Source organism: Dipteris shenzhenensis, chromosome 9, assembly GCF_047967505.1.
Source record: "Dipteris shenzhenensis isolate YYH24624 ecotype China chromosome 9, Dip_SZ_1.0, whole genome shotgun sequence".
Lineage (NCBI taxonomy): Eukaryota > Viridiplantae > Streptophyta > Polypodiopsida > Gleicheniales > Dipteridaceae > Dipteris > Dipteris shenzhenensis.
Genome location: NC_141604.1, coordinates 48,217,443 through 48,233,073, shown reverse-complemented (window position 1 = coordinate 48,233,073; position 15,631 = coordinate 48,217,443). Strand labels below are relative to the sequence as shown.

The 15,631-nt window shown below is 51.1% G+C and overlaps 1 protein-coding gene across 1 annotated transcript in view; it reads right to left on the bottom strand.

Annotated features, from left to right (window-relative positions):
- Nucleotides 1-14,956, bottom strand: part of LOC147898760 (calcineurin B-like protein 1) — a 52,123-nt gene extending 37,167 nt beyond the window's left edge. The window contains exons 1-2 of the mRNA XM_087378839.1: nucleotides 14,413-14,956; nucleotides 14,154-14,320 (exon numbers count right to left, since the gene is read on the bottom strand). Coding sequence (XP_087234965.1) covers nucleotides 14,154-14,320; nucleotides 14,413-14,525 — 280 coding nt within the window. The 5' untranslated portion in view covers nucleotides 14,526-14,956. The remainder of the gene's footprint in view (nucleotides 1-14,153; nucleotides 14,321-14,412) is intronic.
- Between the last annotated feature and the right edge of the window lie 675 nt (nucleotides 14,957-15,631).

Below are 15,631 nucleotides of genomic sequence, written 5' to 3'. Positions count from 1 at the left end.
TAGGTGTGAACCCCTGTACACAAACAAAAGCTATTCTCCTACCTCAGTGGCACTCCCAAAACACTTGGCCTACGTGATCCCTATGAGCTTGTCGTCGTGCCCCACAAACACACCTTCAAGTTGCTCCTCCCGGACAGTAACACATAAGGCAGTGCTTGCCTTGAAATCTTGACCTCCTTGCTGCTCTGAATGCAGCCAATAGTGACGCACAAGCTCCCCTTTCACCCATCTTCTTGCTGCTCTGTGGACAGCCAATAGTGAAGACTCTTTTGAGCTCTTTGATCTCTGCCAATAGCCACGTCCCTTGCAGCAGTAGATGCTCCTTTGTAGGACCTTGGGGCAGGCTTTGTGCAGCACCAATCTGCTCCTGAAATAGCTAGATAATGAGCCTCTAGGCTCTCCTTTTATAGCTCCCACTGGCCCCCAACCTGACCGACTGGATTCCACCAGCCAGCTGAGCTGGTTGGCTCCCTAGCCCCAACCAGCCACCTGGTTGGCTCACCAACCACCCAACCAAACAGGCCAACCTGCCACGTGTCAGCATGACACTGGCCTGGGTCAACCCTGCCTGATTTTCGCCTGTTTTGAGGCCTCATTCCTGGCCCAAAGCCTGCTCCAGCCAGACGCAATGCTGCTGAAGTTGGACCTGCTGCTGCCTTGAAGGCTGCGTACAACCTGTTGCAGCCCTCGTACTGTACTAGACAGAGGTGCCTGCAACCCCGGGCTCTTCCAAGCTCCTCTTCCTGGACCAACCTCCACATGTACTAGCCGTACTGCTGCGCTATCTGATCCTGCTCCAATTCATTCGTTCCAGAGCGTTTACAAGCCCCACAAGATGCCATGTGGCATTGAACCACTTCCTGGCAGATTTCCATGCCCTGATGCATCTCTGAACCTGCACAAGAGTCTTCCACACAGCCAGGTATTGTTCCGACTTGTTTTGTGTGTGTGCTTGTAACAGCCGATGTGCTGTCCATGTGGCAACCTTTCATTTAGTTCAGCTCATGTGGCCCCTAATCTAACTCAATCCACCTCACCCATGCTCTCCTCTAAAACAGTTGTGGGGAAGATATCTCTAGAAGCTTACTCACGTAAGAAACATATTCATCAAGCAATTAAGAGTTTTGGGTACTGAGCATGGGTGCATGTTCACAAAAGAGACCATAAGCAAACTGAATGTGAGAAGCACAAAATGCATGTTTGTCAGTTACAGTGACAAGTCCAAGGCTTATCAGCTGTATGACAAAGAAGCAAAGAAGGTGGTGATCAACAAGGATGTAGATCTCCCAAGAGAGTGAGCCCTCTCTCGACAATGAGACTGCCTCTGCACCTGCACTACTCCTGGAAGTGCCTCAGATCAAAGCAAAAGAAACAGAAGCAAGTCCAGTAAGTTCACATTCAGAACCAGAAGAGCTGGAGCCGACCAAGAAGGAGACTCTTGTCAAACAGAGACTACTTTGGTGGTACCTGAAGACCATGGAAGACGTAGGGGTGACCAATATCCTTAAAGCGAGTTCAAATGGTGAGAGGTAGTCTCAGAGGAACCAGAAAGCTCTAACAGTGAACTACACCTTGATGGGCTCAAATAAAGTTGATTCATGAGCCAAAGATCTTCGAGAAGGCAAAGGATGTTCCTAAGCAATGGAGGCTGAGATGGCTGCTATTGAGAAGAACTACACATGGGACCTGATACAACGGCCAACCAAACGGAAGGTGATTGGACAAGTGGGTCTACAAAGCCAAGTACAAGTCAGACAGTGGACTCAACAAGTACAAGGCAGAGTTGGTGGCCAACATTTACTTACAGGATGAAGGTCTAGATTGTGGCGAGACCTTCGCATCAACAGACTGGATGGAGACCATCCAAGACACTGATAGCACCAGCTACCCACCACAAGTGGCCCATCTAGCAGATGGATGTGTTCCTCAATGGAAACTTGGAGGAGGAAGTCTAGGTGGACAAGTCACAAGGATTTCAGACCACGAGAAGCATGATGTGCAAACTGAGGAAGGTGCTTTATGGGCTGAAACAGGCTCCCGAGCATGGTACCAACACATCGACGGTTACTTCTCATAGACTGACCTTTCTCAAAGTTTTGCGAATGCAAATCTGTACATCCATTCAAAGGGGGACAGGAGAATGATGGTGATTCTCGACATCTACCCTCTTATCCTAATGGAGGATCACAGCTGCAAGATAAGGAAGGTACAACTCTCTTGCATGAAGAGCTTGAAATGACAGACCTTGCTTTGCTGCACTACTTTTTGGGGATAGAGATATCACACGAGGAGGAGAAGACTTTCATCTCCCACTACCAAGAGATTCTGAAGCCGTTCCAAATGGAAGAGTGCAAAGAGGCATTGTCGCCTATGGAAGTTGGGAACAACCTCAGCAAGGAAGCTTCTTCTGAGTTGGTGGACTCAAGGAGCTTGCTCTACCTCTCAAACACTCTTCCTGACATTGCATTATCAGTGGGACTGCTTTGCCGAGAGAATCATTGGCAAGCTTTCTTGCTTGTGTTACGTTACTTTTGAAGGGCACCTCAGGACATGGGATCACATACCACACACAGATTGACCTCTTTTGGTATTGTGATTCGGATTGGACCAGAGATGGGGACCCTCCAGGTTCCATGACTGGCTATGCTTTCTACTAGAGTCAAGTGGCTTAGTAAGAAGCAACCCACAGTCGCTCTTTCATCTATGGAGGCAGAGTATAAAGCAACCTGTATGGCATCATGCAAGTCCTTATGACTCAAGTCGATCCTTGAAGACATGGAGGTTCTACAAGACTCAATAGTGAAGGTCTTCTGCAACAACCAGAGTTGCATTGCAATAGTGAAGAACGCAGTGCTCCATGCTTGGACGAAGGACATTGAGGTTTACTACCACTTCATCAGAGCTGATCATGGACGACTTGATCGAGCTGACTTCCTACCCTGCAAAAGAAAATGCTGCCAATTAATTCACCCAAGGCTCTTTCTCGTTAGCAGATGGAGGATCTCATTCGAGGTCCGAGCATTGTCCCACATTGAGTCACTGAGAGGGAGTGTTATAAAAAATCACTGACCCACCTATCAGGCCCCACAGGGCACGGGCAGTGCATCTGTAGGCAGATGAGGGTAGGCTGAGCTGCAACTCTGCAGGTTTAGGGTAGCAAATACAGCGACCTCCACCAGCAGAAAAACAGGGTAGAAAACTGTGCGCATTATAGGCACCTGTTTGGATAGGCACAATTTCAGGACTGACCAGGTCAGCTGACCTTGCAGTCAAACAACCTGCAGGTCAGTCTGGTCGGCTGGTTGGCTGGCTGGGATAGACCCAGTCAGTCAGTTTTCTAGGGCTTCCTTTCCCTATATACACGAGGCCTTCGCCTCACTATCCTGCATCCCACTGAGCTCTTTCAAAGGACGCAGCAGCAGTAACTTCTGGAGCATCTCTTCCTTCATCTATACCTCAGTTTGAACAGTCCTCCTTGACTGTATTTTGCCTGGCACCCTGCTGGATGTTTGTGCTTCACCCTGAAGCAGCTCAGCCACTTTTGCGGTGACCTAAAACTGAGTGTATTTTGGGCATTCCTTTGCTGCTCTATCTCCTGTTTTGTTTACAGTTTGTGGGTTCAGTTTACTGTTGTGTATTGCGATAGAGTTGCAAACATTTTACACTGCGCACAGGGGCATACTTCAGCTCCTAAAATTCTGACAAGACTGATCCAATCTATGCAAAATGCTATATAACTAGATGAATCCAGGAACATTCCCAAACTCATCCTCTAAAAACACACATAGTGCAGTTTCAATCTCATGATAGTTACTCATAAGATTGAAAAACATAAACTCCATCACGCATAGCAGGGACTAGCTACTATGGCATCCCCACTAACGTCATCAGTGCCCAACAGTGGGTGTAGACAATAGTATAAAAATATGCTCTCGCACATACAAATCCACACACCGTCACATACTTGAGCATCCATTTATACAAAGTCTTCGTACTGAGTCTCTGTTGGCACTCTGGAGGTGAAGGGCAGACTCAGCCATAACGAAGGCTAGCACTAAAGGAGAAAGCTAATCAAAAAGTAGTCCAAAATCTCTTCATTGAAGCTACACTTGCTTGTGAAGTCTAAACAATTTCATTTTAGTCTCTCCCAAACGAGCATCTACATCTAGCTGATAGGGCAACGCACCATTTAAGATAGAAAGAATTATCGCAATACCAACAGGCCGCAACTTGGACGAAAACTTTTTATAATTGAATCCGAACCACCAGATTGATTTACTTTCAATTGTATATGAGTTTAATGCTTGAGATAGTTAGGGCCTTAGAATTATGTCCAACAGTCACAAATGTTCTATTTTTAGGATAAGGATAGAATATCTTTGTAGGATTGAGCAACCTTTTGCTAAGCAAGGGAAGCAGCCTCATTCGCATTCCATTGGTATGTGAGGTTCTTCTGTGGTGACTTTATTTCATCTTTTCATGGTGTTGGAATAAGACACCCAAGGCACGCACTTTTGACAACACTAAGTTTGATGGGGAGTTCTGGCATAATGCTACATGCATTGTATCATGACAAGAGAAATCACTAATCTGTGATTAGTAGACATTAAGACATTATTATATATTATACGTCAATGGTGTAACATATATTTGTATTTATGATGGACACCGACCGATTTGTTATGGCAGTGGATCATCTGAGTAGATAGGACTAGTCGAGCTGGAGCCACTACTTCAGACGGCATCGAATTTGGACGTGTGATACTTATTCTATTAATAAAAATGTGCACACACGTGTCTAGGTCCTAGGGGCAATAGGAAGGGAAGGGTGCATTAAGGTGCATTGAATGGTAGATGCATGGGTCATAGGCTAAGGGTAGGTGTAAATGGGAAGATGGAACTTGAGTGATCTCAAAGGACATTAATGAAAGGGTATCACCCTTTCATTGTGAATCTCACGTAGCATTCTTCATTCACCTTGCATTCATCCGCCATCTCTCACACACCTTGCATGTAGGTCGAAAATAGAAACAAGTACTCTCACGAGGGCGCTCTTCCCCATTGGAGGGCCGATTGGCATTCAAATTCTGCATGCATTGCACACATTTGCATTCTCGAAAAGTCTGGTTTTTCACACATTGTGGGGATCATTCAACCTCTCTACATTGCCCAGCATCATAAGTCTCGCATCTAAACTTAGGGACAAGGTAGCGAGGCCGTTCATGCATGCACATTGCCAGGCAAGTAATTGATTACTACTTTCGACTACAAACTTGCAAGTTCAGTACCTATTAATATTAATACGATGCAAATATTAGTTATAGCCCATTATGTTTGGTAAAAGTTTAGCTTTGCAAATTACATTGCCCTTTGCAGGATGAGTATGATATTTGCAATTCGCGAGAAAAAGTGGACCTGGTTTCATAGACCAGTGCATACTATTGCTCATATGGTCCAACAAAAAGGGATCTCCAGAGCACTCATGGCTAGGAGGCGAATCATCGAAGCTTCTCTCATAGGTCCAAGACTGAATTGTGATAGGTGTTACGTGAATACTAACACACACAACAATATCGCCACACATCACAACAGCAGTGCCAATAAAGGGAGGCTCCAAAGCACTGGTCGCTGGGAGGCGAATCATCACAGCTGATCTTGTAGATCCAAGAGTGAATTGCAATATCGGCTACACAGACACAACAATATCACCATACGACGACACCGGTGCCAAAGGCACAGAGTCCACACGGCTGGCTAGTACCAATGAGTTCTCAAAGATCCACGCCTGCTCCCTGCACGCGCCCCAACCCATGGCACTAGCAGGGCAGAGCAATTAGCGAATAAGGCTGTGCAGAGTCAAACAACTCTACAAAGAGACACACATGGTGGTAAGCCCCACAATATGTAGCACTCAAGACAGAACTGTAGCACTACTCCAATGCATATGTGAGGAATAGGCTCCTGCGAACGCCCTCCCCTCCCTCACTCCCGTCTACCCCCCTCGCGCTGCGCGGCCCTCCCCTCCCCCTCCTCCCTCACCGTCGCCTCCCGCCGCGGCCCTCCGCCCCCCTCTCCTCCCCCTCCGCCCGTCTCCCCCCCCGCTCCGCTCATCCCCTCTCCACTCTCCGCTCCCTCCCTGCTTCTCCGCCCCCCCTCCCGCTCCACTCCTTCCCTCTCCACTCTCAGTTCCCCCCCTCGCATTGCGCTACCACCCCCCCGCCCCCTCCTGCCCCCCCGCTGCAGCACAACGCTGCCCCCCCCTTCTCCCCCTCCTTCCCCGCCTCTCCTCCTTACCCCCTCTCGTGCGGCGCTGCCACACCTCCCCCTTTCCCCCTTCCTCTCCCCCTCCCTGCGCTGCGCTGCCCCCCCCTATTCTCCTCCTCCTTCCCTCCGCCACCCACCCCCTCGTCATCACCTCTCCCCCCCCGCTTCCCCGTACCTCTCCATCCCCCCCTCTTCCCTCCCCCGCCTCCGTACCACTCCCCCCATCCTTCGTCTCTGCCGTTTCCTTCTCCTTCCCCCGACTTTGGAGCGTTCGCAGTTTGTCGGTGCGGTATGGCAGCCACGAGCCCGGAACCGGTGGCCCAGACAGACCCTCCCCCTCCATCAGCCTACCGCGTAACACTAACAGAGCACCAGGTCTCCTTGGTGAAGCAGGCCGCCACGGACTTCTCCCATACATCCGTTTATGGGAGAGTCATTGGCTACTCCCCTTCACGAGCAAACATCAGGGACTGGTTGCAGTCCACCCTCTACCTTGAGGACAGCCACATTGAGGAGGTTGCACTCATGGGACATGGTATCTTCTGGCTCAAGCTCTCCTCAGCATAGGCTGCGAGCGATATGGTCAGGCGATCCCCTACTTTTGTGGGTGGGAACTTGGAAGATCATCCTAATGGTCCCATGGTATAGGGGTTTCAGTGTAGCCGACTTCGATGCCCGCTTTCGCATTCCTCGCCATCCAGTTACCCTCATCTTCCCAGGCCTCGCAACCGAGCTTCGCCCGATCATCAAGGACCTGGGGGCGCACTTTGGCTGGCCTATGCAGGACACCTACGTTGATGCGGCGGCAGCCCGAGGGGTGCCACGTGTCAGAGTGGCAGTCCTAGATCCGCAGGGTATCCCCTCGGAGTTCGAGATCGAGACGGACACAGGTGTGGTGACGCAGCGCATTCTGGTCACTAGTCGCCGAAATCAGTGTCTAAGATGCCATGGCTTCGGGCACCAGGGGCGCTCCTGCCCTCGCTTCACGGGTACAGAACCTCAGAAGGCCCATCCAGGCAACTAAGGATCCCCCCCACCAGGCTTCGACACCCCCTCCCGAAGGGGAAGGCTGGACTGAGGTCAAAAGAAAACAGAAAGGAAACAAAGCAGGACCAAAAAAGCCTTCCCATCTACAGCAAGAGCCCCCCCCTGTGGTCACTAATCATCAGCAGCCCGATAAGGGGAAGGAGAAAGGGAAGGAAAAGATCAGCCAGCCTCCCCCTCATCCTTCACCCCGCCCTCCTTCCCCTCCCCCCTCCTCCTCGGTCCCCCGACCCGCACCCCCTCCAGGATCCCCCCCCAGCACCGGTGGTTTCCGCTCCCCTCTCTTCCTCGAGCATGATCCAGAGGAAACCCCCCTCTCCACCTGAGCCACCTGCAGCCCCGAAGCCAGCACAGACCTCCCCCGTGCCTATCCCTCCTGGCCCGGCGGAGGGGAGAGGCCCTTCCCCGCAGAAGGCCAGCACCCCTCTCTCTGGTTCAGACTCCTCATCCTCGTCCCCACACCCAAGGGCTGCTCCTAGAGCTCTACCTTTGGAGTTTTACCGAGCAGGACCTTGGGATTATCTGGATGCAGCGGGTATTGGCTCATTCCCTGCATGCCTAGACATCAACATCTTCTTCCTCCGCCAGGGGGCGGAGGATAAGGTGTCAGACCTTGCCCCACACAATGGTCCTAGCTATTCCTTCGCTATCACCAGTGACGGGAATGAGCAATGGACGAATGAAAATGTTTGGGAGACGATACGAGATCGGTCCCAGGAGCAGGTCAGCAGTGGAAGGAGGGTGACGTTCGTCTGAGATGGCGCCACAGCGCCAACAAACGATTCCGCCTCTTGGTCAATATTCGGCCGCCTCTGGAGTGGTTCTACGCAGAAGGGCTCCACCCGTGGAGGACCTCAGAGGTAGCGGGCTTCTACAGTATTTCCCTGGCAGAGGCGTCGAGCTGGTTAGAAAGAGCCTACCACCATGGGACGAAGGGCCTCTCCCCTCTGTTGAAGGTTTTAGAGGATGGGCCCGATGATCCAGCCTCTCCTTCGAAACCCTCACAGAAACGCCTTCGTCTGCACACTGGACATCCTCCGACCACCTCGACATCGACCGCAAGCAGACAGCTGTTTGTGGCCCACCTTCCCTCCTCATGAGTATACGCATTATCTCTTGGAATGTCAATGGGTTCCACTCATCAGGAACCCGCGGCCCCAGGAAGACGGTGCTCAGACAGGAGCTCCAGCCAACCTTGGTGGGAAGGGTAGATGTGCTCCTATTGCAGGAACACAAGCTTTCGGCTTCTCAGACCAGTAGTTGTGGGAAGGTCCTCACAGGACGCTCCCACACCTACTGGGAACCTTCGATTGGCGAGCAGGGGAGGAGCGAGGGTGTCTGTACCTCCATCGACGCTTCTCTAGTTCAGCATGTGTGTGATTTTGGCACTCTGATCCCAGGACGTGCGCTTTGGGTGGGCTTGAATATTGAGGGATCCCGTATCGGCATCCTCAATATCTATGCCCCGACCGATCTCAGACGGAGAGCCTCTTTTTGGAGACTTGTTGCCAGAGATGGATTCTAGGAGGGGACTTCAACAACCTTGAGACCCTAGAGGATCAGCAGGGACGGGGCCAAGAGTTCCTCGGTATAGCTCAGGCAGAGCAGGCAGATTGGGACTCCTTCCTATTCGCAGTGGGAAGTCGGGACAGCTGCAGGGAGCCTTCCTTTCGCAGATGGACAGAGAGTCTGGACTTCTCTTGGGGTTACAGGAGGGAGGGAGGCAGACTTCTGGAGCGGCTGGACCGTTTCTATGTCAGCGATTGGGCGCTTGGCAGAGGTGGAGAGTCAGGAGTGGTTCTAGGGACGACACTCTCAGACCATGCCCCAGTCATCCTAGTCCTGGACTCAGCCTCTCACTCCTCACCTTCACGCTCACGCCAAATCCTAGACTCCATCTACTCTAGAGCAGCGGTTCGCAGTAGGATAGTGGACCTGTGGGAGCAGGATTGGGACCCCACGGGGGACATGGCAGCACAGGTAGCTCAGGCGCTTGCTGAGTCTAGCCTCATCTATCAGCAGGAGGCGATTTAGGTCAGGCAACAGTGTTGGGCGAAGGAGAGGGGTCTCACACGAGATCTCGCCTTGATTCAACGCATGCAGCAGTCTTCGCCACGCTCTAAGGAGCTTAGACAGCAGGAGGTTCGGGCCCGAGCCATGCTAGAGGAGATCACCCAGCGACGCTCGGAGTTCTCGTTTCATGCTTCCAAGTCCTTCTGGGCTAGGAAAGGCGACAGGATGTGCAGAGAGTTCTTCAGGACTCATGGTTAGAGGTCAGCAGGGGAACAGCTCTAATCTCTTAGAGCGTAGGATGGTATTGTCAAGACAGATTCAGACTAGGTCCGAGACTTGGCGACAGATTTCTACAGATCACTGTTCCAGCAGGAGCCCCCAGACCCTCGTGGCCACCTATGCAAAGAGGTGTGGAGGTCTACACCGCTGCTCGTGCAGCCTAGCATAAGTGATTCCCTTCTCGCCCCTTTCACCGTGGCAGAGATGCAGGATGCGGTGAGCGCTATTGATGGGCAGAAATGCCCAGGTGAGGATGGTCTCTCCAGAGCTTTCTTCACCACCTTTTGGGAGCAAATCCACCGGCCCTTGCTCGCAGCCTTCTAGCATATCTTCTCCAGTGGACAGATGCCAGAGAGCCTTGCGACAGGCTTGATTTGCCTCATCCCCAAAGGGGGGGACCGTCAAAAGATCAGACAGTGGCGCCCTATCACCCTCCTCCCGACCGCCTACAAAATCCTCGCCAAGATGATCAATAGCCAGCATCCGCCCCCTGCTACACGACTTGATCTATGACACCCAGACTGGTTTTGTCCAAGATCGCAGCATTTTGGACAACATCTTCACTCTCTCAGAGGCGACGGAGTGGGCCCAGCACAGTGGCAAGCACCTTGCCATACTCCTTCTTGACTTTGAGAAGGCGTACGACAGGGTAGACTGGTCCTTCTTGGAAGGTACACTATCTCGGTTTGGTTTCCCAGACGAGTGGATCAGAGTTATTGCTAGCCTCTACAGGTCAGCCTCCAGCCGGGTTATCATCAGCGGCAAGATGGGGGAGAGATTCACCCTCGAGCGCTCGGTGCGTCAGGGCTGTCCGCTTGCGCCCTACCTCTTCCTATTTTTTGCGGAGGCCATGACCCACTTCCTATGAGCCCGTACCACTAGTCTTCGCGGGATGCGTCTCCCTATTCAAGACAATGCAGAACTTCTGGACTCCGAGTATGCAGACGAAACAACCCTATATGTGCAGGATGATATCGAGTCACTGGAGCGAGTGAGACTGTCCCTAGAGGTTTTTTGCCTAGCCGCTGGGGCGAAAATCAATTGGCATAAATCAGTTGGTTTTCTTACGGACCCGGCAGCCAGCTCACAGTGGGGTATTTTCTTGGGGTTTCGATGGATCCCTAGAGGACAGACGACACGTTACCTGGGATTCCAGGTAGACCTGGACATCACGCCGGCTCAGCAGTTCTTGCCGGTCCTAGCCTCCATACGACGGAAGCTAGCTTTCTGGAGCACGGCTCGGCGTTCCTTGGCAGGCAGGGCCCTTGTGGTCAACCAGGTCCTTCTTGCCACTGCTTGGTATGTGGCCTCTTGCTGGTGTTTCTCGAGATCACGTGTAGCCCAGCTTAGGAGACTGGTGCGGAACTTCCTTTGGTCTGGTTCAGATGGTTCCGGCACCAACAGGGCCCGGGTCGCCTGACAGACGGTCATTCTCCCCCAGACAGAGGGCGGCCTTGGCATCATAGATCCAAAACTACAGAGTCAGGCACTACTTGGCAAGCTAGTCATCCGCGGTCTGACCCCAGGAGGGCAGACGTGGAAGCTCTTGCTTCAGCATGGTCTCAGCGTGTGCACCCGGGTGATTGGCAGCCATCTATCTGGTGGATCTTCACTTCTGTCCCATTGACTCAGCCCCGTTCCCCCTTCCTCCGTAGCCTCGTCTCGGTCTGGAGGAAGTTGCGACACAGCCTCTCCCAGGTTCCTCCTAGCTGCCAAGAGGAGATAGACAGACAGCCCCTGATCTGGAGCAGCCAAGTGACAGATGATACAGGTCGCCAGCTTGGAGAGAGATCCCATATCCCTTGGACACTCTGGGAGCGTGGGCCCGCGCGCTCGCTCCGGGTTTGGAGGGACATCTACAGCCAGCTGAGCCCAGGCGAGCTGGCAGCAGCAGTAGGTACGGCACGTGGGATCCAGGCTCAGCGAGCAGAGATCGATGCTACCATTCCTGCAGGTTGGAGGATTCCCATGGTCACCAAACAACTCTTCCCAGGAGATGAGAGGTGGCTAGGACAGTTCACTCCACGGGGCATTCCTTTGGTGGTTGCAGGCCTTTTCTCGAACACCTCGATCCACTTCTTCTCCGTCACCGATGATAGCCGCCTACAGAGCAGAGAGGCTGTGATCGACCCCCAGCTTCCCTGGCAACGCCTTCGCATCATAGGGCTGCAAGGGAAAACGTGGCATATAGACCCCCTGATTATGCAAGACTAGAACTGGAGACTCTGGATATGGGAGGGCCGTTCCTTGACAGAGGTGGAGTGGGACCCAGGGGAGTGGCGTTGGCCACCATTGGAGACCTCAGAGAACCCTACCCCCTTCTTCTCTTACAGTGCGCGTACTGGTAGGCGTGCTCTTGGGGCTCTCCAGCGCGGGCTACCCACACAGGCACATAGTTGGTATGCCCAAGGGATATCTCTGGTCTTTCTTCGCACTTTCTGGAAGACTCTTTGGGTAAGCTGGTGGCCGAGGAAGATCTCTTACTTTCTTTGGATGGTGGCACACAAGGGGCTACCAGTTGGCAGCTGGCTGAGACAGATGGGGCAGGAGGGGCACTGCCATATGTGTTTTCAGGAGGAGTCGTCCCTGAAGCACTACCTTTGGAGCTGCTTGCATGCGCAGACAGTTTGGAAGGGAGTCATGGGGATCTTAGCGAGGGCTGCACCCGAGCTAGGACCGATCACTTGGGGAGCCGTTTGCTGGTGCAGCACCGAGATGGGACATCACTTGGCTTATGAGTTCTCTAGGCAGGATCCAGTCTTCTTCATCACGCATGCCACCTGGGCATACATGGACAGCTTCCCTTGGCATCTGACAGAGACAGATGCAGCAGCGATGACTTGGCACCCAGTTTGGGAGATCATAGGGAGCATTACAGGCTGGCATATCTGGACTTCCAGATGCGCGCAGACCGTAGGAGATCAGGCTTCTTCAGCTACCCAGACCCTAGCAGACATTTGGAGCACGATCATTCACTCGCTCAAGGGTCAGTGGGATCAGATTCAGGGGGAGTCCCGGGCAGGGAAGGAAAAGAGACGGCGCTTCCTTCGCGACTAGGACCACTGGGAGCTGTTCTTCCAGCACTCTGCTCAGAGTCTTCAGTGGCATTACGCCCCCCCAACGTGGCTGTTTGTCCACTCTCCGATGATTATGCCATGAGAGGCTTGTAATTAGCATTTTGGCTCCTCGGGCTGTATCCATTTTGTGATTACAGCCCGCTGGCCTTTAGGCTCTCTTGTACTCTCGCTTTCAAGTAATATAACTAGCACTACTTTTTGCGCAAAAAAAAAAAAGACAGAACTGTAGCAGAGAATATTAGCATGGCCCCTTATAAATTATATTTATTTTCATTTTATTTTTTTAGATGACAACTGTGGCAGCAGGACCCCCAGGTGATGATGACACTTCCCCAGCAAAAAGGAGCCCGTAATACTTTTCCCTCTAAAGATGCAGGGTGGGAACAATTTTTTTTGAGCAACAGGGTGGCAGGCATAGAACCTGCATGCACCCCCCTGAGCCCAATTGTGGCATGAGAACGGGTGTTGGAACCACAAGCCACAATGCTGGCCATGTATATAAGGCAAAGAGATTAGTTGGCAGAGCTTAATGGTCACCATCCAAGCCCTTTTACAGGGAGTGACATCAGAGCTGTTAGGCACATGGTACTATGCATGACACGTGGCATACCAGAGATTTTAGGATCTCAATCAATCTGCAATTCCATCTCGTTCTTGGGGATCCTTACACCTCTGATATGTCTCCTTGAACGGTATAAGCACAATGCAGAGGAACTTGTGCTTGAACTCACCAACCGATGGCTTGCTGTAGGTGCTAGTACCTCAAAGGCCTTCATCTCTGTGCATGTCCTCCAGCAATTTCCTCTCCTTTGCCCGTGTACTGCACTGAACTAACCCCCACGTTGGGAGTGGGGAACTTCTCTGCGGTGCAACCCAGGCTTTATTCTTGCTGCTGTACATCGGCTCATAACGCGCAGCAAGCTGGTGCGTTTCTGAAAAACTCTGCCAACTCTTATTGGATCTATTACCCTGGACATGGGTCCATGTTGAACTGAGACTCGAGTATAGGCATTCAACTGCCATGAGACTCAGAATGCGGCAGCATCAAGTACACAAATTAGTTGACTAAGCATTTCCGATGAGACATGACGTAAAGTTTCCGGTGAAACCGTAGACATAGGGTCGTATTTTTTCATGTTGCATTGGGATGTCTGTTATGTCTGAAACGTTAGACATAGGGTCCTATTTTTTCTGTTGCATCGGACTGTCTGTTAGTTCATAAAACAGTCAGGATGAAAATGTTTCCGCCGGACAATGCAAACATTAGAGAATTGACAAAGCAAACATGAGGCCAACTTCAAATGCATTGCGCGTAATACTCGTATTGATTCTAACGCTCACAAGTCCTAATCTAAGATTTTACGAGAATCATAAAATAACAGTACGGACTCCAGTTCCCACAAAAATTAATTAAATTTTAGTGAATAGCAGCAATCAAAACGTCAATTTCCTCTGATTTCCACCCCATAGACTTACATGCTGTCTCCGATGCTAATATCATCGGATCTTCATAGCCGGGGGGCAGTTTCAGAGGCTTTGACCCAAAGCAGCCCATTAAGAGCGCAACAGCATAGTCCACAATTCTAAGATAGTTCCAGCAGTACGACCAGACACTTCCGTCGCCTGTGAGATATCTCTGTGAACTGCATGCCGGAAGAGCCATCTTATCAGATTAATCATGAATGGGACGCAGATCATTCGCAAGATCGATATGTTCCTGTAGAAACTTAAGTACCCTCTCAATATATTGTATAAAGTGGGCTGGACGGCCGCCGAAGGAGCCCACGACGATTTTTGGCTTCTATTACTCGAAGTACGACTGTCTGCCGATAGAATCTCACGAGTCATGATCGAGAGGCATCTTTCAGCGTCCTTGATGCAAAGCGCGCTACTTCAGAGGATCATTGCGACGATTTGGATTTGCTTGACGCAAAAATGCTGCGTGAGGATCATGAAAGCAATATGCTTGATTTGATGCAAATGATCACGATGAACAAGTAGAAGATTCTTGGTGAAGGATGAATCTACACACTGGATTCAATGGAGAGATGGCGACGGCGGAAACCCTATTATTTCAGACAGCAATGGCTTTCCTACTTCGCTGTATCGACTGAAAGCGTCTTCAATGGGGAAGATGATGACGATGATGATGATGATAATGACGTCATCTCCCCATCTGTCGCTCGCTCGCCCGTTCCCGACCACTTTCTGACTCCCGGTCCTCGGCGTCAGCATACTCTGTCGCTGAGCCAGCACATTACCTCGAGCAAACATAACAAGGTGAATGATAACAAATCATTCATAAGGCCTCCCCAAGATCCAAGTAGCTAAAGAGGGCTGAGATGATGAATTGATACTGATGAGGGAGACAAAGAAAGAGAGAGAGAGAGAGAGAGAGTGGGGGGGGCTAACATAGCATGTGGATCAACAAAAAATGGAGAAATTTTTGAAAATAAAACTTGGCTATTTTTGCCTTCACTTAAGACCTACCTATGGCAGGTCAAAAAACTAAGCCCAATTACGCATGGGAGTGCACACTAGTAATAGCAAGAGCTCCGATAGTAGGGCGTCTGCCCCACCTGAGCTCGCTTACCCGCATTCTAATCCTTTGGGATGCCATCCTACTGCTGCTTTAGCCTGATTATAGGTGGGAGTGCACAGTTGCAACAACTCAGGCAATAGGACGTTTGCCCATCTGAGCTGGCCACCCACATTCTAATCCTTTGGGATGCCTTCCTACTGCTTTGTAGCATAGGCCTCCTCGTAGGATGTGTGAGTGGGTGGGTGAGTTCGGGCAAAGTGAGAACGACGTATCTTGGACCCTCCGAAATAATAACGCATCGTTAACTTTAATATAACTAAAGTAATTATGTTGAGTGTACTGTCATATTAGGCAAAATATAATGGGTACCAATGGAAATGAAATTCTTTAATACAACTAAAGTAATTATGTT